Source organism: Elgaria multicarinata, chromosome 2 (genome assembly GCF_023053635.1).
Source record: "Elgaria multicarinata webbii isolate HBS135686 ecotype San Diego chromosome 2, rElgMul1.1.pri, whole genome shotgun sequence".
NCBI lineage: Eukaryota > Metazoa > Chordata > Lepidosauria > Squamata > Anguidae > Elgaria > Elgaria multicarinata.
The window spans coordinates 31,880,718-31,905,390 of record NC_086172.1 but is presented as its reverse complement, the minus strand read 5'-3'; the positions used below and the strand labels follow the sequence as shown (position 1 = coordinate 31,905,390).

The window sequence follows — 24,673 nt, the reverse complement described above, 5'->3', positions numbered from 1 at the left end:
TTTTCTCACCTACAAAGACCTTTTCTGTACTTAGCCATGTTTCCAAAAGAGTCTCACCAAGGTGTCCTCCTTGCACCAGTAATTCCATTTTTCTAGTCTGGTAGCTATGGTAGATCTTGTGCACATGTATATATGTTAGAGGTGTGAACCAAAGGCAAGATTCGGCATGGATCCCAATTTGGAAAATAGCCCAGTTCAGTTTGAACCGCTTCAGAGGCTAGTCGTATAGCCACTTCAACTTGGTTCTGAATCAGAACCTCACTTTGGAAAATCTGAAGCTTCATGGTTCCTCATTGACCATCTTTGGGAAATCAACAAACTGCTATAACATGTTTATTGTTTGACAGGTTTGGACAACATTTTCAGGCATAGTAGTCTTTTCTTAATGGGATGAAGCCTGCCACATTTCGAACAGGTGCAAGCACAGCCTTTACAGGGTTTTTTTTTAATTTCAAAAAAGGATTCTCTTACACCCCACCCCAGTGTTTTTTGTAGACAATTTGTATGGAAATTGCATAGATCACAAATATGCCTCTAGGTAGGAAACGTCCACAATTTCAGATGGATAGAAGCCAGGGTGGGGTATGTGTGTGCAACGGATTCACTTCTATCCCCCCTCTCATTATTCTATTTCGGCAATTTGTATGAAAATGGCACATATCATAGTAGTGTTTCTAGGTAAGAAACCTGCAAAAAATTTAGACTAAGGGCAGGGCACGGACTAGGGAGTTCTCATGAATGAGAGATAGTTTGAGGCTTTTTTGTTTTCTGCTCAGTTGGCACCAAATCCATAGAAAGTGCAAAATGAATAGGATTGGGATGGATGTGGGCAACTGGGCATGTGGCAGATGTGAAGGACTGCATAGTACATCAGGCATTTTCTAAGCAAGCTCCTGATATTAGACCTCCCAGGCGTCCCTGATATGAAACTTATTTATATGCGTCTTTGCCATCAGCAGGTACTCTCCAATCAAAGAAACACAATCCCTGTACCAGCACTATGTTGGAATAACCAAGTGCAAAAAAAACCCCTCCAGTTGGAATAACCAAGTGCAAAAAAAACCCCTCCAGTTCTCCACCTCAACGCTTTAAGTGCTTCTTCTCAGAACAGATAGTTCTATTAAAGAGCACAGAACAAATTAGAACCTAGTTGATATATTGCTTCCATGTTCCTCCCACAAAGCATGTGATTGAAGAGCCATGGTAAAATTATTCCCTCTGATTAGACACTAGACTTGTCAGTAACAAAACGACACCCCCAACTCTCCCTCCCCCCTCCCCCATGTTTTTCTTATATGGAAACATGGCGAGAATGTTGCCATTCTTGACATGCTGACTGTGCTTCTGTTTGTCACCAGATCACTCACAAAGCTTTAGGAGGGCCAGATTTGCTTTGCCTGGGTCATCTCTTAAACCTCTCCAGCAGCCAACTTCAGGTTGGGATTACCCAATGCACAGCCTATGTGTGTACATCAGAGAGACAATAACTGCTAGGTGTTCAGGGAATGGCGATATTTACTAGTAAATCTTTCAATAGGACCAAAGAAAAATATTGGGGAAACTTTGACTTTTTCCAATAAATTGCCAGGCTATGTAAGTCTCCAGCCCAGCCAATTCAAGTGCTTCAATTCTGTTCTCTTCACAGGGAAAGTATATGGACATCGAGTTTGATTTCAAAGGTGACCCGCTTGGAGGAGTTATAAGCAATTGTAAGTATAGGCATAGATTTCTCTGTCTACATATATTTTATGAATTCCATTATACCACTGAAAAGGAAATGTAAGTTATTGCGGGGACTGGCTGGGGTAATTCATCATTTGTAGTTTGCAGAAAGGTTTGGGAACTGGCAAAATGTTTAAACAAGCCAGGACCTTACATGTATTTCCAGAAGGGCTTCCCTCTGCCCTCCCCGTACAAAGCAGCTTTGAGTAGTTTCAGGTTGAGCAGAAGACTGTGGTAGGTGGGTGATGTTTAACCATTTCCTTGCTAGACGTTTGTCCAGCTCAATTTCCTATCCATAACGGAAAATATATGGAGACCTAAAGCTACCCATAACTGATTTACAAGAAGATTAAATGCCTATGTGTGTGTAAGAATGGATTGTATATAGAACTGAGCCCAGCCTAACAAATTTAAAGTGTCAGAACACAGCCCTTTGATGCATTATATCTTTCTAATTTAACCAGGTTCCATTCTATGGAATTCTCCTAAGCCCCTTGGTAGCTAACTTATTCAGCCATACACATTGGTTTAAATCCAACACTGAGCAAGCAAACTTCCTCTTGTGCAATGGGACTTCCATTTGCTCTCTTTCTCCCTGCATACTCCCCCCCCCCCCCTATCCCCAGATCTGCTGCAGGGGGAGGGGAAATCTATTCTGTGCTTTTATTCTGGCTAGCTTTACTTGAACAATAGAATAAATCTGCAAAATTTGCTGCTTGTTCATCAAATTACAGCCCTCCTTAACCGATTTTGTGTCTTTCCTTTAAAGGCTGTACACATGCTTCTGTTATACTGAGAAGTCTTATCAGTCCTGAATTGTTGCAGTAAAGCATGAGGTCACCATTAAAAGTTGCTGCTTGTTTCAAGACATTAATTAATAATGTTCTTGATTTTATTAAGATTCAGTCAATAACAAATCTTCCTCTCTATATACATTTCTCAGTGGAATAACCTCATGATTAAAGAAAGTACTTTCCCATCTCCTGTTACACAGGCTTCCAAGCAAATAGTTAACACTGAACACTTTGATCTAAAAATATCAATCTCATTGGTGGTTGCCCTTTAAATATATTCAACTTGAAATCAAAGAACTGGATTTCCCTTTTTAATGTGCTGCAGTCTAAAATAGCATCTTTGAAAAATAGGGTTGCTATTTTAGTCAACTAATCAGTTAGATCAATTAATTTTAATGGTATGACCAATTGAGGCAGCAGATTTTAATATGTTTATGTTTATTTTCTGATACAACCATCTTGGTCCAATACAACATGGTTTATTGGATTGAGAATTGGTGGTGTGCCTGTACATTTCCCCTCCTTCTTCTTGCATACCTTAATGCAAGACTTCTGGGATTTGTGAAACCACAGTTTTATTTTACGTTTGAACTTGTGTGTTTTTAACCTCTTGCTCTGACTACAAACCAGGCTTGCAATCCATGGTTTGATCATGGTTTGCAAACCAAGATCGTAGTCAGAGCTTAAACCACAGTTTCTTGGTTTGGATGTAATGGGAAACTGGTTTAACAAATTCTGGAAACCTTGCGAGAGGGGAGGAGGGAGTGCATAGGCACAACAGCAATTTTCTGTCCAGTTTAGCCATACCTTATTAGACAGATATTGTTATGTCTGAACCCAGCCTATGTGGTTGTAGTATTGCACATGGAGTGATGTTGTACTTATGTGTGTAAATATCCCATTTGCTATAATGAATACAAAGAATTGCACATCCATTTATGAAAATATTCTTGGAAGTTTTAGATTTAAGTAGTGTTATGTCCTGAGGGCGTACCCTGAAGGAAGGAATATGAAACACCAATGTAGCAAGTGTACTATGGCTATGCAGGTCCAGGCATAATCAGTGCCTGGATGGGATACCACCTGGGAGATCCCTGTATGTCAACTTGAGTTCTATGGGATATAAATGTATTGTCAAGGATAAAAATCCACGTTGGTTGTAAGGCAAATCTGTTTTATTGAGTGCAATACAACTGTTCGGAGAGAGTCTTGCAGACAAAGAACTCTTCCTCCGGCAGTGTGAAAAGCAGGTATATTTATATAAAGTAGTGACAGTATCAAATCTCATATTTTAGAATTACAGTTTATTTAGTACAATGAAAAGCCCGGAGGCAACTACAAATTAGGTCTCTTGTGCTCTTATCCAGCCATTCTTTTCAGATAAGTCACAGCAACGTTACAATGTTAAGCTTTGTCCTTTCCAGATTGTCAGCAGAGAGAGAGAGGAAAGGGATAATAGACGTACAAAATGCTGTCTGTTTTATCTGAGAAGGATCCCTGAATTTGTGCCCTACCTTATATTGCCATAATGATAGGCTAGAAAATAACTATGGAATGAGGTATAGTAATGGCTACTTAGAAAGCTTTTAATCAATCTGGGTGTATTTACAACCCAAATGTCAGTGAAAGGCTGTAATTAAGTACCAAATCTATAACTCTCCAGAAACATTAAGAAATAAACAAGCATTCTTGGTTGTTATGGGTTTTTATTTGGCTAGGTAAAGCAGCTTCATCCCCCCTTCTGTAATGAAGCAAGAATGTTCCCCCACTCCACAACATCTCTTGATTTGGAGGTTTTTTTTAAATAAAATAAAATTATATACTAAGAAATGTTCCATGTTGTTTTATAATTTTTGGTAAATCCGCTCTATTGAAGAAATTTTACTGGTCAATGCTTTGATATTTGAAAGATTAATTCTTGGCTGCTATTTAATAACATGATTACATTGATTTCTCTAGTTGCTTTTTGAAAGTTCAGAAGTATTTTGTTCGTCCATTTATACCAGTTTCTCTAGTTGCTTTTTGAAAGTGCAGAAGTATTTTGTTAATCCATTTATACCAATTTCCCTAGTTGCTTTTTGAAAGTGCAGAAGTATTTTGTTCGTCCATTTATACCTATGGTCTGGAATAGAGATGTTTTGCAGGAGATTCTGGTGCTATGCTCTGGGCTTATAAAACATGCCCATGTCCCCTTAGCTCACTGCCCACGCTTTTCTTTGGAGACCTACGAACACCCTTAACTCTTCCACAAGGATTGGAAGGTGGGAGTCCTCATACTTGCCAAGTGTTCTTACATTGTGAGGGATGCCAAACTGTGAATGTCTTTTTAAAGGGCACAAATTCTCATGCCATTATCATGGGTGCTGCAAGGATTTGCTGGTTCATATCTCTTAGTCCTCTTGCCTGCGCAGCATCTGGATCGCAGTGCTTTGCCTAACGCATGATGTGCTAAGAAAGATGGGAGAGATCTAGTGGCATGCTGGACCAGATGCCACCCAGATGTTCTTCTTTCAGTTTACTATTCTGGAATGGGAGAAGTCGATGCCTGGCTCCTTCTCCCTTTCCTGCGTGGTAGAACAGACAAGAAAATATTTTTCCACCTTCACTCCTCACAATATGGCAGGAAACTTCCTGGTAATATGAGAGTAAAAGGCCTATAAAGAGCTTTTCAGCTGTTTTTCTTTTCTACAGTGCCTTAACTGGGTGCATTCTGGTATGCATAGAGAGCACGTTTAGATACGTTTAGACCTTGACTGTTTCATGACTGTTTTGTATTCCCTTAGGGCTATGTAAACTCCTTTCCTAACTCCTTATTGCACCGGGTGCTGTTTACATCGGGTACGGTAACATCTTGAAAGTATACCCATCCAGCTACCCATCCACTGTGATCAGTGTAACAACCACACGTTTTTTCTCTATGGTGTGGTTTCGAAAGCTTTAAAAGCATATAAGCAACTAGTTGGGAGAGGCAAGTATAGTTATTTCAGTGGCTCTATAGGTCTCATTCGGAAGGGTTAACTAAGCTACTAAAAATAGTTCTCTGATTTCCTGCTCCGATATAACTCTGAATTTGCTGTTGCTCTGCAGAAGAGGCAGGAATCCTTGTCTGGGCAGAGTTCCTCTGTGCTAGGTTTTTTCCTCTTTTTATTCTTTCTTAGTAGCCCTTTGGGATGACACAAATGTCTTGAAAGGAAGCGTGTGGTTTGTCAGGCTTCAAGTTTATATTTAACTTGCAACTCAGTTGCCTGCCACAAAAAAGAAAGAAAAAAAGACTGGTTAGCCAGGATGGTCCCTACTGTGCAATGGAAGAAGAGGAAGTGACTAAAAATAACTGTTCTTGGATCATTCAGAATATATTATGCTAGTGGCATTTATTTCTTGCTTGTATATTCATTACTTTCCCAAATGTGAATCCAATTTGTAATTCAGCTGAAAAAATGGAAAGTTAAAGTGCTGTATGATCAAGAAACCTGGGAAGGAGGTTTGTGTTGCACAGCTCACTTCTAGCTCAGAAGATGTTACCTTTTAAAGGCCATGTTTATGTATATAACGTGGGGGTGACTATTAAGCTTTTTGGGGGGTCTAACTTGGCATATCAGTACTATGAGCCTGTATAGACAATCAAACATCCCTGGGGTGATCTTTGACCTGTTGTGGTTTGGTCACATGTATTATATAGTCCAGTAGTAAGGAGAATTTTAGGACACATCTGGCGAATATGTGTGGAAAAACGGTCTCCCGTATCTACCCTATTGAGTAGTAAAGGCTTTTTCCTTAAATTTTGGCAGTCTGGAAGGCTGCAATTATTGCCAAATGGAGACCACAAGCAAACCTAAATAACTTTCAATTACTGAGTTTTCACAAAACAATAAGCCAGAATTCCAGGCACGATCACCCCCGTTAGGCTCTTCCTGCCAGTTGGACTGGCTTCACTAAACCAGGAAATCACCAGCAGAAAACAGCTTCGCATTACTTTGCGTCTGATTTCTGAATTGTTGCTCACAAACAAGCCGAGAATCGTAACCCAATTTTAAATCTTGGCTTCAGACTGGCAACAAGCCAGGAGTCCCAGTTCGGAGATAATGGAAAGCTTTTTTTCTTCCTCCTGTTGAGATCCTGGTTACTGAAGCCACTCCTGCTGATGGGAGGAGCCCAGTGGGAGTAATTCTGCTGTGTACACTTACTTGCATGATGGCTCCTGAATAATAAGCCAGAATTCGCTGGAATTCTGGCTTAATGTTTTGCCCCACAGTGGCTATGCCTTATACTTGCTGCAGGGTTTCGGTAATTGCCTTGAGCTTATAAACTACTTCTTATAGTGACCTCTTCTGAAGCTATCAATCTTCACATCAGCACCAATAATGTAAGATCCTCCAAGTTGCTGTGCAGTCTGATAAATTTTGCCAGCATGCACAAGCTTCCAATAATCGACCTGCTTGCATTTTCTTGTGCCTCACACATTGTATTTTATGACGTGTCTGGCAGGTAATTTTGCAGTGGACATGCAAATGTCAAAATGCTGTGTGTTGGCTTGTGGGTGAAAATTTGTCTGGACTATGTGCATAAAAATGCGTTAATCTAAGCTTTGTTGCTTAACTTTGGACAGACTTGCACTTTAAGAATGTTGTTGGTATAAATCGTTCCTTGAGGATAACCTACTTACTTTTCTAGGTTCTGCTAGCTGTGCTACATCTTTGAGATCTCCAAACAGGCAAAACATAATCTCTGTTTCAAATGAAATTGGGAATGGTGGTTGCTTCTATAGTAAATATCTGGTTTCCTGCCTTTAACTACTTTCTGGAAAAATTCTTAAGGACAGTGCTGTGAATGTTCATCTTTGGAAATTGTTAATTACTTTAACTTCCCTCTGTTTTTTTTAACTGCTCTGAAGAAAATCTGAGTGAGACTGGTAGTTCTAACAGAACCAACTGTACAGTTCAGGAAATTGTTTATACTAAAGTCTCTAGAGGCATGTGAGTAATTTACAGCCAGGCTTGTGGCCACTATTTTTTACCAATTAACTCTTTTTGTCAGGAAGTACATTTGTGCTGGTTTAGCACCATGTGAGCATGACATCTATAAGAGTTTGATTAAAACAAAGAGATGCTGCAAAATCCCTTTAACAAGTAGTTATTTTGAAAGATGTACAAACAAACAATATATAGATTGGCCAAAAAGCTAGTCTTTTCAGTAATTTATTAGTTGCAGGACAGCTCATTTATGTCAGGCACATCTGTATGCAGACAACTTTTCCTCTTAGGGCACAGTCCTATCAATTGCGCCCTCGCTGATCGGAAGCCCCCAAACTTGGAGGCTTCTGATCATCCAATGCAGGATGAGAGGAATGGCGGAGGCAATCTTTACCTTCGTGTCTTCCCATCCTGTATATTTCGCTAGATGGACATCTTACCCTGTCTAGCAACAGAGGGGAAGGGAAGGAGGCTGGAAGAGGCTCAGGTAACTTGTATCGTGGCCTTTCCAGTCTCCTCCTCGGCCCACCCAGTGGAACACCCTCTTCCCCCCCCCCTCTCCAAGGTCATTCTTCCAACCTCGGAGGGCCGCCAGCACAGTTCTTTCCATGCAAGGGGGCAGAGGAGGGGGGGGGTGAATCGCCAACTCCCATTTCTGAGGTCAGAGCAGAGAATCCCCAATATCATATCCTATGGCTCCTCAGACAATGTCCAGAGGTTATAGAGTTGTTCCCTTAGTGGTGGTTGTCTAGAATGTTTGTGGCGGACTCTATTGTTCATGGAGCTGTGCATGTGAAGGAGGAAATCTGAGATTTTTTAAACTAGTGCACTTTTGTTTTGTTTTGAGGGCATAGGGTGTAATATAGCAGGGGTGGATAGAATGTTGATCTCCAAATATTTTGGACCGCAACACCCAGCATTCTTGGCCATTGGCCATTGGCCATATTGGCAGGGGCTTCTGGGAGTTGAAGTTCAAAACATCTGGAGATCTATCTTCTGCCCACCCCTGGTATACAGAAGCAAAAGCAACCATGACATCTGTTTTTTTCACATGCATGAGGTGAGGTGGGGATACACACTAAACCTATATGTATGAAACTGCCTTAGCAATACAATATAAAGACTGTATTGTTAAGAGCACAGAGAATCTCAATGGAAAAATGAAAACATAAGTCACGAAGAGTCGGAAGCGACTGAACGAATAAACAACAAAAAGTATAGGCTTATGGGATCAGATCTCTGATGCATCGAGCACACTATCCTTTCTTCATCTGTGTCCATTTCCAGATGCATTAGGTGAAAGTGTAGTATTAGAGAGCACTAATAGTTGCCAGTCCTACTCAGTGCTGTGCAGTGTAATATTTCAGGCATGCCAGGACAAGTAGATACATGCCTTTAGTTGTTTTGATTAATACCCTCTTAACCTTACATAAATCTCTTACAGAATCAGAATGGAAAGGGGGCCAAACAGGCCTCTAAATCTTAGAAGTACAAGAGTAAATTGAAATAAAACCCAGTTCTTCTGTTCTGTGTCTATGCCATGTGTCACACATAGCCAGAGCTCTGTAGGAGCCAGTTCCCCATGATGCAAGGCGACGTGACAGCAAATATGAGTGAATACTATGACTGTATGGATGGAACCAGTCACAGCAGACTTTCTCAGTTGACGCCCTCCCTGCCTTCCAGTGGACTGGCAATTAGGTAGGAAAGAACCATCCCTATGATGGCGGTAGTCACTCTCACATTGTAGCCACACGAGGGGATCATGAGGTGTGTTTGTAAGCAAGAGAGAGAGAAAGAGAAGAGGGGCTTTGTCACATGACTAGAGAACCGAACCTGGAGCTATATGTTAAAATGACAGAATTTCCAAGTGTCTCACTACCATGGCTGGTGCTAGGAACTACAATTCCCTGGGGACATGCAGGGAATTATGATACTGCAAACACACCTGTGCCAGTATTCTGAGCTGGGAAAGAACGGGCTTTTTTTGAATGCTTGCTGAGAGGACTCATAAGTACTGAGCTAATTCTGAATCAGCCTTAATGGAGTTTGCTCATCACTGTTTTAGATAGATAGATAGATAGATAGATAGATAGATACCTTATTTAAAAGCATTCAATGAGGTGGTTAAACACTTCAATGTGCCACAGCAGTTCCCCCCACCCACCCCCGTTATTCTTTATCTGTTTGATAAATATGCATCCATGCTGCGAGTTTCCTGACAGCCATTACTTGGCTTCTCAGGATGCATAAATCACAAAATGCATCGTCATTTATTATGATGGTGCTGATTGTGAAGAACACATAAATGACATTTTGCTAGGAGTAAAACACAGCCAGGGAAAGATGGAGGCCCGTGTGGGTTGTTCACCCCTCTCATAAATTCAGTGCCTCTTGAGTATCACAGATGTAGAACAAGTGTGGGTGGTTATTTTATTTATTTATTTTTGCTGCTGTGGTTAATTGATTTTAGAACTTTTCCCAGTCCTAAAGGGCAAGATGTGTAATAGCCGTCAGTGGCAAGCAATGGGAAGGAGTGAGCACCTTGCTCCAACTGAAGCAGCAGCAGGCTAAATGATGCTGAGTTCACCTGGTCTGCCTAACTGTAGTGAATCCTGCAGGGCAGTGGGGCCTCAGAATGGGCTATGTGGAGAGGCAGGATGCCAGCCACAGCATTAGCAGACTAGAATCAACCCTAACCGTCTCCTATTACTAGTTTTTGCCATGCTCCATTATTGCGCTAAGAAATATAGTTACCTTTCCATTGGCTTGCTTTATCATGCTTAGACCAATGGAAAGCAAATTTTTTTTTTTCAAAAGTTCTTGGGACCAGCTGTAAAAACAGTATGGCTGCCATGGAAATCTGCAAGGTGCGCCACTTAACATGAATAGGGTGTTTCTGTCTTACTTTTTTAAAAAATGATACAAATGGTGATGGTTCTGCAAAAATGTGTTCTGTGGCAGCACCTGGAGGCAAAGGATGCATGGCAGCATAGTTCCTCTCAGTGTAATCTCACACCATTAAGGTTCTGTGATTTATATGCTATTGTATATTTATTGGGGTTGCTCATGTTATAATGAGGTATTATACCGGTAGATTTACTACCTGTAAATCATATACGCGGATGTTTGTATAGTGCTTAATTTTGTTAGTGAATTCTATGGTTTAAAATGTTTTAAGGGAGAACTACATACTTACTCCAAACCTTAAATATTTCCTTTATTGTGTGTGCACATAAGAAAGTGTATTTAGCCATAAACTGCCACTGGTGCCTTTTTCTTTTCATGCGCCTTCTGTTGCGCGGAACAAGAGTGCTTTCATTCAGGGTGTGCTTTGTAGAAACGCCTTTGTATACTTCGTTAATTGAGGCAGGTGACATGGAGACAAACTGCTGTTGGTAACTTACTGCAATATTAATAAACCCTCATTTTTCTACTACTTGTTCTGAATGTTGATGAAGCGTAACACAAAGCAGTATTCTGACAGGGACAACTTGCGTTTGTCATGCAATACGCCTATTGAGTAAAAAGTCTTCTGGCAAATCTGCATATAAGAGACAAGGTGAAGGCCCAAGTGGTGTATATGTTTTGAGTGTGTCTTACTGCAGTCGTGAGAGTAGCACTTGCTTTGCCCCTATTCATTATATCTAATCGTATGCTTGAAGGGTTCCCCCCTCACTCCCAAAGTAATCCAGGCTAAATTCTTACTTTGAGGCAGGATGTACACAAACCATACTTTATCAGATTCATTTGTGTAGTGGAAGAATACCAGAAGTGTGCTTAGAGTAGGCTTTGAGCACTATATACCTGTTCAGAATAGTGATATGGATGGATTTGTGTATTGTTAGATTGCCTCACTGCACTACCTTCAGTATGCCTCTTTTTATATAATATCCTAAAAGACAGTAGCATGTAGACGAAAGCTTTCTCTAATGATGCTTTCAGAGGGATTTTCAGGTGTCATAGTGGTAGTGTTCTGAACCACGCTTTCTTATATAAAAAGTAAAGTTAACAATGAATGTAGCCATGTTCATCTGATACTTAAGTATTGATTGCAGATACCTTATGTTTGAATGGGATTTGCACTGATTAGTTTTGGATTTAAGCAACCTCAGTATGCAGATAAGTATTGTGGATTTTATAACTGACCGTTGATTATTTAGTTGAAGGTGTCCTTCATGTATAGATGCATCATAGACAGAGGGCTAATGTGGTGTAGTGATTAAAGTGGCTAGGAGTATGGAGACCCGGGTTCAAATTTCTGCTTGGCCATGTAGCTCACTGGGTGACCTTGGGGGCCTTGCTAGACGAGGCTTTAGCCCGGTGCGAGGCCCGGGCTCATCCCTGTGCGTCCAGATGACGCACAGGGTATCACAGGCTCAGGCAGGGGTCAACCCTCCCTGGGCCCAGGGTAACCAGCACCTCTTTTAGCCTGGTTTTTCCTGCGGTCTCGGGCTGAGCCCAAGACCGCAGGCGTGTGGCCAGGTCCACCGCTTTTCCTGGTTACCGCATTTACTCCTGAGTAGCCGGGAAAGGCGGCGGACTGGCCGCAGTGCTCCACAGGAGCGCTGCGGCCATCAGGGCTGGGGGGGTACATGGGGTGGGGGTGCAATCACGGCCTAAGGGACATGGGTGGGTGGGAATCGCGGCCTAAGGGAGATCGGGGGCGGGAAACAGAGGGCTACGGGAGATCGGGGGCGGGAAACGGACACCTTTGGGGGCGGGAAACAGAGGGCTACAGGAGATCGGGGCGGGAGAGGGCTACGGGAGATTGGGGGGTGGGAAACGGAGGCCTTCGGGGTGTGGGAAATGGAGGGCTATGGGAGATCAGGGGGAAATGGAGGCCTTTGGGGGGCAGGAAATGGAGGCCAGGGGAGATTGGGGGGATCGCGCGGGGGGAAATCGGGGGAAGGGAGCAGCAGGGAACCCTTTTTTTAAAAAAATCCCTACCCTTAGTGCTGGTGCGCTCCTGCGCACGTGGCCCCTTTAAATACAAAAGAAAATGGTGGACATGACGGAGCTCTCCTAGATCCCATTGCATCTGACATGTAGACGGGGCCTACTTCTAGCGCGGCCTGGCCCCTCTACAGGCCCGGATTCCAAGGTAGGTCTAGCAAAGCCCTGAGCCAGTCACTATCTTGCAGCCTATCCTACTTCACAGAGTTGACATGAGGGTAAAATTTTAAATAATTTTAAATAAAGGAAATATAAACGCAGTAAATAAACATGGCATTCCCAATCTCCTAACCCTGGTATTGGTTACACTTTGTGGATTTGTGTAGGGCCTCCACTGCCAGGCATTACTTCTCTTTGTGTATGGTTCGTAAAAGAAAAGCAAACTATAAGAATGGAAAATGATGATTTTGATATTTATTTTTAGATCTCTTGGAAAAGTCTCGTGTTGTTAAACAACCAAGAAACGAAAGAAATTTTCACATTTTCTATCAGATATTGTCTGGAGGATCAGAAGATCTGCTTAGTAAGTACAAATTTTGGGAGGTATTTATCCAAAATAGAATTGCATATGTAATTGCATAACTTAGTTATGTCTCCATAATTTGTTTCAGTGTTTTGTGGGCTTTAAAAAATTCATGCATGGAGCGTAGCCTTTGCTGCCAACAAGAGCAGGAATGGGGAGGGAGCTTCGCTATTAACAAGTAGTATTTTCATTTTGTTAGAAAAACTTAAGCTGGAGAGGGATTTCAGTCGATACAACTACCTGAGCCTGGGCTCTGCCAAAGTAAATGGGGTAGATGATGCTGCAAACTTCAGAACAGTTCGGGTAAGTAGTTGTGCTTTTCTGCATCTGTCCAACCTAAATTTGAAGTCTTGCATTTGCACTCTAATGGTAAAAGGTGTTTGACAGTGGAACAGGCTGCCCTGGGAGGTGGTGGGCTCTCCTTTGCTGGAGATATTTAAATGGAAGTTTGACAGCTATTTCTCAGGGATGTTGTAGTTGCATTCTGCATTGTAGTGCAGATTGTGCATTGAACAGGGGGTTGGACTAGATGATTTCTGAGGTTCCTTCTAACTCTGATTCTATTAATGTGTTTCACTTTACAGTATTTCTGAGTTTCTAGCCAGCCAGAAAGATCAAGAACCTTAAATGTTGGAACATTATGAGTCAGGCGCATAAGAATATGAGAACTGCATATGTCAGGGCATTATATATTTAGACCAGCCTTCACCAGCCTGGTGCTCTCCTGAAGTTTTGGACTTCAACTCCCATCAGCCCCAGCCAGTATGGCCAATGGTCAAGAATGCTGGGAAATCCTGAGGAAGCTTGATTTAGATTCCAACTAGTTTTGTGTGTTTTATTGGGTTGCTGAATGGAAATGATTTCTGGATTTCAATATCTGTATTAGGCTGGATATGTTTTTAATCTGTTGGTCCTAAATAATTGTTAATTTTCCCTAGGAAACTTTATGCTGTTGATGTGTGAAGCTATCTTGAGAGGGTTTTTATCCTTACATTTTTAATAAATAAATTGAAAAGCTTAATGTTCTTTTGTGAATTAAAAATATTTCTACTGTCATGAGCAGGCTAACTACATGAATAAATGTTTTCTTTTGTTAAAGCTCTTAAGATAAAGAAGTGTTATGCTCTGTTTCTGTAGCTTACTGGCTTAATGCATCGGCTGGTAAAGCAGAAGGACCAAGGTTCTAGTAATATGGTTCGTGAGAGCCGGTGTGGTGCAGTGGTTGGACTGTTAGACCGACTGGGGAGACTTGGATATCAATCTTAGGTCTTGGGGCCTGTTGTAATCTCTCAGTCTAGTCCTACCTTACATAGTTTATTGTAAGGATAAAATAAAGTGGGGCGTGGGGAAGAGAACTACCAGGAAGAAGGACAGGATAAAAATGTAATGAAACTTTATTTCCATCTTCCAGAATGCCATGCAGATTGTGGGATTTTTGGATCATGAAACGCAGTCAGTTTTTGAAGTTGTTGCAGCCGTCTTAAAGCTGGGAAACATTGAATTCAAACCTGAATCTCGAGTGAATGGTTTAGATGAAAGTAAAATCAAAGATAAAAATGGTAATTCAAACACTATGTGATTCAAACAAAAACCTACCTACACTACCTAAATTATGTTTTGCTTTTAGTTCTAAATGTAGTTTTTGTCTAGGTAGGTAAGCACAATATTTATTGAATGCTACCTTTTCTAAAACAACATTCAAATCTAAGTTATATCTAACTGTTCTTCGCATGCTAAATGAAAGATATTTGATTGTCCTAAGATCATGGCTTTTAGTTACCATGTAGTTTTTTCCCTTCACATGTTGGTGGTTTGGGTTGTCATTCTATAAATATTGATTGACTTAGGCTGCAATCCTATGCAATCTTATCTAGGACCAAACCCTATTGAACACAGCTAGATTTACTTCTCAGTAACCATGCATAGCAACAGGGCTGCAAGGTAATTGGATTCTTTGGTTCAAAAGCCACTTACAAGTATTTACTTTAATATTTATATTAAATATTAATATATTTAATATTAATATTAATATATTTAATATCGGCTTCGTCCATTTTCTTCTGCTGCCCCTTATGCCTGGAACGCTCTTCCAGAACATTTGAGAACTACAAGTTCAACCACAGCTTTTAAAGCTCAGCTAAAAACTTTTCTTTTTCCTAAAGCTTTTAAAACTTGATTTTGTTCTGACTTTATACTGTTAGTTTTACCCTACCCTGTGCCTGTTTGCATTCTCTTCCCCTCCTTATTGTTTTATTATGATTTTATTAGAATGTAAGCCTATGCGGCAGGGTCTTGCTATTTACTGTTTTACTCTGTACAGCACCATGTACATTGATGGTGCTATATAAAATAATAATAATAATAATAATAATAATAATAATAATAATAATAATAATATATGTCGAACATAATTGTACTGAAATTAGTGTTTATAGGATATGTGGGGGGAAGGAGGCTTTGGTCTTTTCACTATTTCAGAGTTGAATGATTGACCATAGCAACATAGGGCTGAAGAACACATTGCAGGCACCCTAAGAACAAAGTTGAACCAGCCTCCACGTGGCAGCTAATCTCCACCTGCCCTATATTGTTTAGAACTAATAACTGACGGAAGCTCAGCCATGGGGCTAGGTGAAGATCAGTTTCTGTGTAGAGGCTGTTTTTGGTGCTGACTTCATCCTAATTGTAGCATGTGTTTCAGCTCTGATCCTGTAGTCCTGAAGCCCCTCAGGTTGTGAGTTCATGTATACTATGTTTTTAATCAGTTTTTATGTGTTTTATATTCGCTGTTGTTCCCCGCCTCGATCCAAGTGGAGAGGTGGGTAAGAAATAAAATTATTATTATTATTATTATTATTATTATTATTATTATTCAGCTAGCTATTAGCTCACAAATTATTTCAAAGTTGTTGCAGTATTGTTAATGCAACCAGTATAAAAACAACAAAATAATTTTAAAGTTATGATTCTTTCCTTCCATAGAACTCAAAGAAATATGTGAGTTGACAGGCATTGACCAGTCAGTGCTGGAAAGAGCCTTCAGCTTCCGTACAGTTGAAGCCAAGCAGGAGAAAGTCTCTACAACCCTAAATGTGGCTCAGGTAAAATGAGTGTGTAGATGTGTTTTTCTTTCTGTAAGAAAATGTAGGATGAATTTTCTTTATCCCAATAAATTAAATGTGGCCCCCAAAAGAAACCTCTAGGGGTGCTCTTAGAAATATTTTTTGTTCATTTTTTTCACTGTGGAAATATAAATCAGGTGGTTCCTAGGTAAGCCTGTATCGTTAATAGGTGTTCTAGAGTGTTATATAAAATTGCCTTCCAGAATTTTATTCTTGTGCCTAAATTTCATGAGTTCCTGCCTCCCCCTCACCTCACTTATGCATCCAGTAGTGTCATACAATCCCGTACTGGGTGATTACACAACCACACGTTCAGGGCAAATTTTGCATGAGTCTTTCCCATCAACCACCACTCTCTTTCTTGACAGGGAATCAGTTGAATTGCTGCTGTTTTTATCTGGTTGAGCTTTTATATTGTATTTTATATTATGGTTTTATACTGTTGTTTTATAGTTTGAATGTTTTTAATTTTTGTGAACCGCCCAGAGAGCTCCGGCTATTGGGCGGTATAGAAATGTAATAAATAAATAAATAAAAGGATTCCCACCATTGCTCACATGGTTGCATTATTAAATCACAATTCTTGCAGTGTAAGTCCGTACCATGCTAAGGTGGCTCCCATGCTGCTGACTCCACATATGAAAGCAGACACAGGCTTACATTTTGCTTTTAGTGTTCAGTCTGTGTGGCTCTCCATTGTAGCTCTACAAGAGATACATTTCCGTGAGATGACACAGAATTACATGGGAAATTGGGCCAGGTTGTCTCGAAGCCGTGTGATACAGCAACCTTGCTGAAGCTATGCAGGTTTGGGTCTGGTGGTCAGTGCCTGGATGGGATCGCTTTAAAAAGGGATTAGACAAATTCAGGCAGGATATCAATGGTTATTAGTCATGATGGTGATATGCTACCTCCAGCATCAGAGGCAGTATTCTTATGTACACGAGTTGATGGCGAACATGAACGGATGGTGCTTTTGCACTCATGGCCTAATTGTGGGTTTCCCGCAGACAGCCAGTTGGCCACGGTGCAAACAGAATGCTGGGCTAAATAGCCCTTTAGTTTGATCCAGCCCTTCTCCTTATGTTCTTATGTTTTTATGAGAGATTGCCTGTATGTGTGTATTGCATGATTTTGTGGTTTTTATTTTTTGTATATTTTTAAAGTGTTTTTATCTTATGTGAACTGCCCAGAGAGCTTCGGCTATGGGGAGGTATACAAATGCAATAATAATAATAATAACAACAACAACAGCAGCAGCAGCATATATGATTATGATGTATTACATTTCTATTCAGCTCCATAGCTGAAGCTTTCTGGGCAGTTGGCAAAGAAACGTATAAACAGACAGCACACACATAGACATAGATCTAAAAACAATTTACTGTGAGTTCCATCATAGAAATATGTAACAAATAAAATAAAGAATAGATTTTCTGATTTTCTTGGAAAATTCCCTCACATTTCATGCTGTCTCCAAAGCACATCTGCTTGTCTAGATGTGTAGTCCAAAGCAGAGCACGTGTGATCATGGGTTATCTCCGCCTTTTGCTGTGTACAAAGATAGCGAGTTTCCTAATATGTTTTTTTTCCCCCTGTCAGGCTTACTATGCACGGGATGCTCTGGCAAAGAATCTTTATAGCAGATTATTTTCCTGGCTTGTTACCAGAATCAATGAGAGCATTAAGGTAATATTCACTGAAATTTGATACAATTTGAATGAATAAGCTTAGTTAAGTACAGCTGTATGCTCGTTAGTTGCTGGCATAGTAGTAAAACATCGCTAGCAGTTAAACAATAGATGTACTCATATTACTAATTTATTCTCTTTTGTTCTTTAATTCATGATAGTATTTTTTGAAATAACTGAATGGTAGTACCATGGTCTTCATTTATTAAACATATGAAAATAATAATTTTTGTTTTAAGGCACAGACAAAAGTAAGGAAGAAAGTTATGGGAGTTTTGGACATCTACGGCTTTGAGATTTTTGAGGTACTTGCCTTTAAATGTATTTTTATATGTTTTGTAGCCATAAGTGGTGTATGTATTGATTCTACTTCTTCTTCCAACAGCAGCAGACTTAAAATAAAACTAAATGGCCTTGAAAAATGAAGCTGTTTTTGCCTGAGGCAATAGTAGTATGTCTATCTATCTACTGTATCTGCACGCGCGCACACACCTGCAATAGTTCCTTATTATTTCCAGTAGTTGTTCATAAGAGCACCTTAGGAGCTATTTATTCAGTGTTGCTTGGGTTTTGGTTATAGCACAAACCAATTCATAAAGTATGTCATACACATCAAGAGGGGGAAGAGAAGAGTATAGCATAACAGTGATGAAGGAATGACACAGGAGAGCAGCAGGTGCAAAAAGCTTAAGTCTGACAAAGTATGTTCTGGACTGGACTGGAATACCCAGGTGTCACATTTGCAGTGAAAATTTTAAACTGGTAGTTGGTTAAAATGGCTTATTTAAGTTATGCTCTAAACCAGATCTTAATACTGTTCTGTCTTTACTCCATCTTTTACTGTAATTTATTATCTTTCCCGATAATAATCACGAGTGGTAAATGTGTTGCTGGTATTGCGTTTAGCAAGCGAGACTGGAATAGCAGCGACAACAGAAGTACAGTGGCCTGTGTATGTCTAAGAGTTGGGACATATTAGGTTACGTTCTAGTGTCAAGCTTGAGTCCTTGTTTCTGTGCCACTACTATTGGCAGTTGGTGTAAGATCCTCAATGGTGGGGAAAAGAGAGAAAGAGAGAGAGAGAGAGAGAGAGAGAGAGAGAGAGAGAGAGAGAGAGAGCAATGTAGGATGGCTAACCTTTGTAATGTTGGGTAGAGCTGTGCTGAAAGGCCTCTTGAAATTCTCCACCCTTTTTTGTGGGCAGACCATTTTACTGAATTTCTCCAGAGGGAGGATAAATTTGCTCCCAGTTTGTGTTCTCCACAAAATGTTCCGTATCTAGCATTATTATGGGGAGAGGGGGGAAGGCAGCCACTAAACATAAGAACATTTGGAGAAAATTTGGTAAATTCTGGTCTTTTATTTCTAGGCGGGTAAAGAACGAAAAGCCTCTGAACTGTTGTGAGAAAAATGTCTACTGAGATGTTTTAGTTCAGCTCTAGTTGTCGTTCCTCAGGGATCAGGACCTTCCCTGGGGTCTTCAACATATTAAATTTCTGAGGAGTAACTATTGATACATATTGTCTTTAATGCAGATGGTTAATACCGTTCCTTCCCTGAAAGCCCTGTAGTGTGTTTTTAAATATATATATATATATATATATATATATATATATATATATGAAAATACAACTTACTAGGAAATATAAATAGTCTTCAACAAAAGATTATCCAAATAAGTATCCATTTGAAGGTAGCATCTATATGCCACCCATTCAAGTGTTGAAAGCATTGTAAAGTCTTTAATCCATTGCATTATAGGAGGTGAATGATTATCCTTCCGATGTTGTAATATCAGTCTTTTAGCTGTCAAAAGAGCACAGGGAATCCATCTACGCTGGTAAATAATTTAAAAGAACACATGTGAAGGGGGCGGCATTGTGTCTCACTCCAGGGAAAAGGCAGGGCTAGTACTGTACCAAAATCTGCCCTCCAATTTCATGAAATTTTTCATCCCCCATGAAAGAGGCTTCTAGTAGCAGATTAAAAACTGCCTAAGATGCTTAGTTAATAAGTTCACAATGAGAAAAGTATAAATTGGTATTTTATTAAACACTAGCTGATATACCCAGCATTGCTCGCCCTCCCTAAAATATATGTCTGCGAGGTAATCGTCTTAAAAGCAGTAGGGTGGTGCTAGGCCTGTGAATTAAACTTTAAATAAATTTAATTGATTTCTTTTTCCTCTCTCACCCTCACGACAACCCTGCAAGGTAGGCCAGTCCTAGGCCTGTGAGGTAACTTTAAAACAGATTAAATTAGTTTCTTTTCTCTCTCTCACCCCCGATGCAGACCAGGGCTGCCTTAAAGCCACAGCTCTCTCTGGCCCATTCAACCACCTTCTGCTCGGGGCTCTTGGCAGGTGCCAGGAAGCCTCCGAGGGTGGCTGTTTTGAAGGCCTGTGCCTGCTTCAGCCTGCACTTCTTACCCACCAAGTGGGTACAGGAGGCTGTACTGAAGCACTGGGGCTGGCAAGTCTGGCTGAGCCAGTCTATGCTGCACTGCGCAATTGGTGCCCGTAGGTAGGCCATGAGGGAGCCAGCCAGCTGACTAACTGATGGTTAGCTCAGTTGTTGCCGTTGGTGATGGAGCCCAACCTGCATCCTCCTGCACCTGATGGTGCCTAGCGACCGAGGCAGCTGGCTTCAGGCACTCTCCCTTCAGGCCCAGGAAGGCAAGCCACTTCCAGAAGATGGCCTCCAGAGCCCGGTAAATCTTCGCTCTCACCCAAGGCATGCTGGGAGTTGTAGGCACAAGCCTAGTTCCCTGAATAACATGTTAATCTTTGAACACCATCTGAGATGTAGGAGACAACTGGAGAGTGGGCCTTCTTAGTTGTGGCACCCTGCTTATGGATTTCGTTTTCCAAGGCAGGCATTAATGGTTTTCCAATGCCAAGTGAATTTTTTAAATTATTTTTATTTTCCAAAGCCTTTTAACTTGATGAGATTTTTTATGCTGCGTTTTTCTCGTTATAACTAAACCACAACATTCCAAGACAGATGCAAGAATCACTGAATAAAGTTAATGATTTTTATGTAAAAGACTGACTATACCACTGAAACGGAAGAGTGAATGGAGGAATGACTGATAGCTGAGGCTGGAATGGAATGGTGGGCAGGGTTAGTGGCAGTTGCGGAAAGACAGTTGGAGAAAAGGAGAACAAAGGTCAGGAAAGTGGGAGCTGAGTTAGGATTGAGAGATATTGAGATATATACCTGTAGGGAAGGAGCATATCTCCAGTGAAAGAGTGCATGCTTTGCACACAGAATGTACCCGGTTTAATTCCTGGGATCTCCAGTTAGAAGGATCTGGGAGCAGGTGATGGGGCAGACCTCCAGCTGAGACCTTGGAGAGCTGTTTCCAGTCAGAGCAGACGATACTTTGCGAGATGGACAAATGGTATGACCTGGCAGATCCTTGCTATGTACCTGTAGTCATCAAATTCCTATAATGCTGTGCAACCTTTCTGTGGGGATAGGTGTGTCGTGTACAGCCTGGCTCACATATCATGGCATATGTGGGATGGAGGAAATATACAAGCCTCCTGCCCCACTCTGTGTAGGGTGATATTTCGAGAACTGAATGTGTATGAAACAGCCCATAGAATGCAGTGGAAGGAAAACTGACTATTGCTAAAAGGTCAGCATGGTTTAACTATTCCCAGCATGGGTTAAATAATTAATATTGTTTAATTGACTTTTTAAAGGTTGTGTTGTAAGCTGCCTTCAGGGATTCTGACAGGCAGCAAATAAATGCTTTAATTTATAAAGATAAGGAGCTAAATATTTCATGATGTACATTGTAAGAGGCTAAAAAGTGAAATTGCCTTGGCTGTCCCCTCCCCCGCCTTAGAGCCTAAGCACAATAAGAGAAGAAGCTGGATAAGCAAAGCCAACATTTTTTTCAGAAGTTTTTATGTAATTTAACCAATGTATTCTTAATCTCAGAATTTTGAATTAATGTAGTTATTCACATGAAGATTTATTCCAATGCCCTCTGAAGAGCATTATTTTTTTTTTAGTAATAAGGATATACCTAGCTTGAAACCAAAATGTAGTGCAGTTCTGATCAAGGAGAAATGTCAGGTTAATTTGCTTCTCCCCAAGGCCATTATGCTAGGAATATTTAGCTTTATCTAATTTCTGTCATATGAACTCTTTCTCATTCTTCTTTAAATTCACTGTAACACCTCTTATTTAGGCTCATCTGTTTATGTTTTCAGAGTTATCTGACTGTCCCATCCCAAAAACTCCAGCAAGATTTTTTTTCCTTTTGAGTCAAAGGGAAACAGTGCGCAACACCCCCCCCCCCTGTTATTTACAACACATATAATCTCTTCTTGATTTGTTGAGTAGTATGTGTTTAGAAGAGACAGAAATATATGATATCTAATACAAAAGGATCCTGCTGGGTTTTAGTAGCTCTAGCACTGATAAACTGAAATTCAGCAAGGACAAATGTGAATTGTAATGTATAAGGAGAAAAGAATATGATACTCACACACAAAATGAATGATAATTGACAAGGTGGTGGTAGTCCTCTGAGGAGGATCTAAAGGTGGCTGACAGATTCTAAAATGAACAAGGGCCAGGATTGGTAGTCCTGACCTCAAAATAATAGTGCTGTTTTAGGATGCAATCCTTTCCCTATTAAAGTCAAAAGTAAAACTGCTATTGGTTTTAAAAGATCAGGTTCGAAATTCTAATTTGGACTATCCTGGATTAGCAAAGGACTTAGGCAGTCACCAACCTTAAAAAATCAGTATGATAGGAAAACGTCATCTAGGAGGAAGAACAACGAAGACCTGTGGCACTTTAGGGCCAAAAGAAACATTACTTTAAATCCATATCTAGCAGCTACATCTCTCTCCCTTTTTTAAAAATTAAATAATACAATGTCAGATCTTATACATTTCCATTTACAATCTTTTTTAAAAATTCTTACTCTAAAGTAGGCACAGGGACCCCTGATCTGGATCAGGACCCTATCATGGGGGGTAGGGGGGCTTTTAAGATCTGGATCGGTCCCCTGTATCTACTCTAGAGTAAAAATGGGGGGAAAGACATAACTGCTAGATATGGATTTTAAGTAATGTCTGTTTTGGCCCTTAGAACAACTAAACAAGCCAAACTAAACCAGATGTTAACTGGATCTTTGCATCTGGCATGCACGTTTTAAAAAATGCAAATAACATCAACTTTGTGTATGTTTGGGTGACAATTATTGGGATTGCAGCAGGTGTGGAGGGGAAATTTAACCCTTTCCTCTGCTGTGATGGTTCCGAGGAAAATCCTGAAGCTAGTATTTGCTTTGGGGGAAATTGTGTAGAGGCTTCTCGCTGCATTCAGCTGAATATTAGCAGATTTTCCTGCTCAGTATGGGAAGGTCTTTAGAAGTGCCCACATGCCTGGGGATATTGGAATGGGGTTTGCATGTGTTCCCAGTTTTAGCCTCAGTCTGCTTGCACAAGGGAGTATATGCTATGAACCAATCTGGGGTTTTGTTTGAGCCCAGGAAGTTCCTCTTGGTGGGCAGATCTTAAGCGAAATTTTGGGTTCCTTGATATGGGCAAAAAGAACCAAGTCTTCTGCCTGCAGGACTTCCTTCTAACCCAAGCACCAAAGGTAAAGAGTCAGTGGCCCTGTTCAGAAGACGCTTTAAACCATGGCTTTAACTACAGTGGTTAAGCCAGAAAGTCGGGCCGTGTTCAGAAGACACCATAAACCATGGCTTTAACCACAGTGAGTAAGGCTTTTTGCCTTAGTCACCATGGTTAAAGCTGTGGCTTAAGGTGTCTTCTGAACACAGCCCGGCTTTCTGGCTTAACCACCATGGTTAACGCCGTGGTTTAAGGTGTCTTCTGAACCAGGCCAGTTATATTGATCATTGCTGGTATGTATGGAATATGTGCGTATATTCTAAATCAGAGAAGTAAATAATTGGACAGTCTGGTTGCAGGCAGTATGTCTCTGAATGGATTCCATGTGTGACCATTGGCACTTCTGCCTGTTTTTGTTTTGTAGGATAACAGTTTTGAACAGTTCATTATTAATTATTGCAATGAGAAACTGCAGCAGATATTCATTGAGCTTACCTTGAAGGAAGAGCAAGAGGAATACATACGAGAGGTAAGAACCATTTGTTTTCTGTCTAACTCTCTGCCTCTGATGGCTCTGTACACCCACAAGCCAGCCCTGCCATACACTGTGTGTCCTTGTTGCTACTTGCCTTAATAGCTTTTAACATGCTTTTCCTTGCCAGTTGTGATGATCTTGTCAGATACAAAACTGAGCTATCATACTGATGTTCTGTTAATGGAACATGAGCGTTCGTAGCCCTGAACCTAAATATATGGTTGAAAGGAGCCAAGATTAAAGTGAAGGAGAAAACTGTACTTCAGTTGTTAAGAACAGCCTTCAGATGCAAGTGTTTGCAGAGTGGCAGGCTTTTGTGCAGTTTTTCCCTATTCTAAAAAGTTGGACTACATCTCCGGAAGCTTAGTTACTGAGAGTAAGAGCTTTACGCAAAGATTTTTGTTGTTCGTTTGGCCCCAACTGTTTTGCCTTTAGGCCTGTGGATCACTGAAATGCAGCCCCTGAGAGGTTCTCTGAAATTGAATTCGGCTCTCAGGCTGAAAGAGGGGTTGACACCCCTGATGTATTGCTTAAGACTTGATTGATAACACACCGGCTACAAAGGCTTAGCACCACTGAACTGGTCTGTCGCTGACTTTGATGGTGCCATTTCAATTTAACATCGCTCCTCCTGAAAAAGAAGATTAAAGACAGAAAAATCTCAGGGGTTCTTGAGGTGAAATTCTCATTTCCTTAGAAACACTCCAAGATGCGCAAAGCGTTTATTGACCCAAGGGTTTGCACTAAAAGGACTTGGC

At 40.7% G+C, this 24,673-nt stretch overlaps 3 protein-coding genes across 5 annotated transcripts in view; 1 reads left to right on the top strand and 2 right to left on the bottom strand.

Moving 5' to 3' along the window:
- Positions 1–24,673, bottom strand: part of CAVIN2 (caveolae associated protein 2) — a 291,429-nt gene that overhangs the window by 16,877 nt on the left and 249,879 nt on the right. The gene's annotated exons all lie outside the window — the stretch shown is intronic.
- The window catches only part of STAT1 (signal transducer and activator of transcription 1), a 365,052-nt gene that overhangs the window by 206,781 nt on the left and 133,598 nt on the right, over positions 1–24,673 (bottom strand). The window lies entirely within an intron of this gene.
- Positions 1–24,673, top strand: part of MYO1B (myosin IB) — a 135,614-nt gene that overhangs the window by 70,041 nt on the left and 40,900 nt on the right. For all 3 annotated transcript variants that reach the window (XM_063116243.1, XM_063116242.1, XM_063116241.1), the window contains exons 7-14: positions 1,646–1,709; positions 12,867–12,965; positions 13,165–13,268; positions 14,377–14,524; positions 15,948–16,066; positions 17,690–17,776; positions 18,018–18,083; positions 23,805–23,909. In XM_063116243.1, the coding sequence (XP_062972313.1) occupies positions 1,646–1,709; positions 12,867–12,965; positions 13,165–13,268; positions 14,377–14,524; positions 15,948–16,066; positions 17,690–17,776; positions 18,018–18,083; positions 23,805–23,909 (792 nt within the window). The remainder of the gene's footprint in view (positions 1–1,645; positions 1,710–12,866; positions 12,966–13,164; positions 13,269–14,376; positions 14,525–15,947; positions 16,067–17,689; positions 17,777–18,017; positions 18,084–23,804; positions 23,910–24,673) is intronic.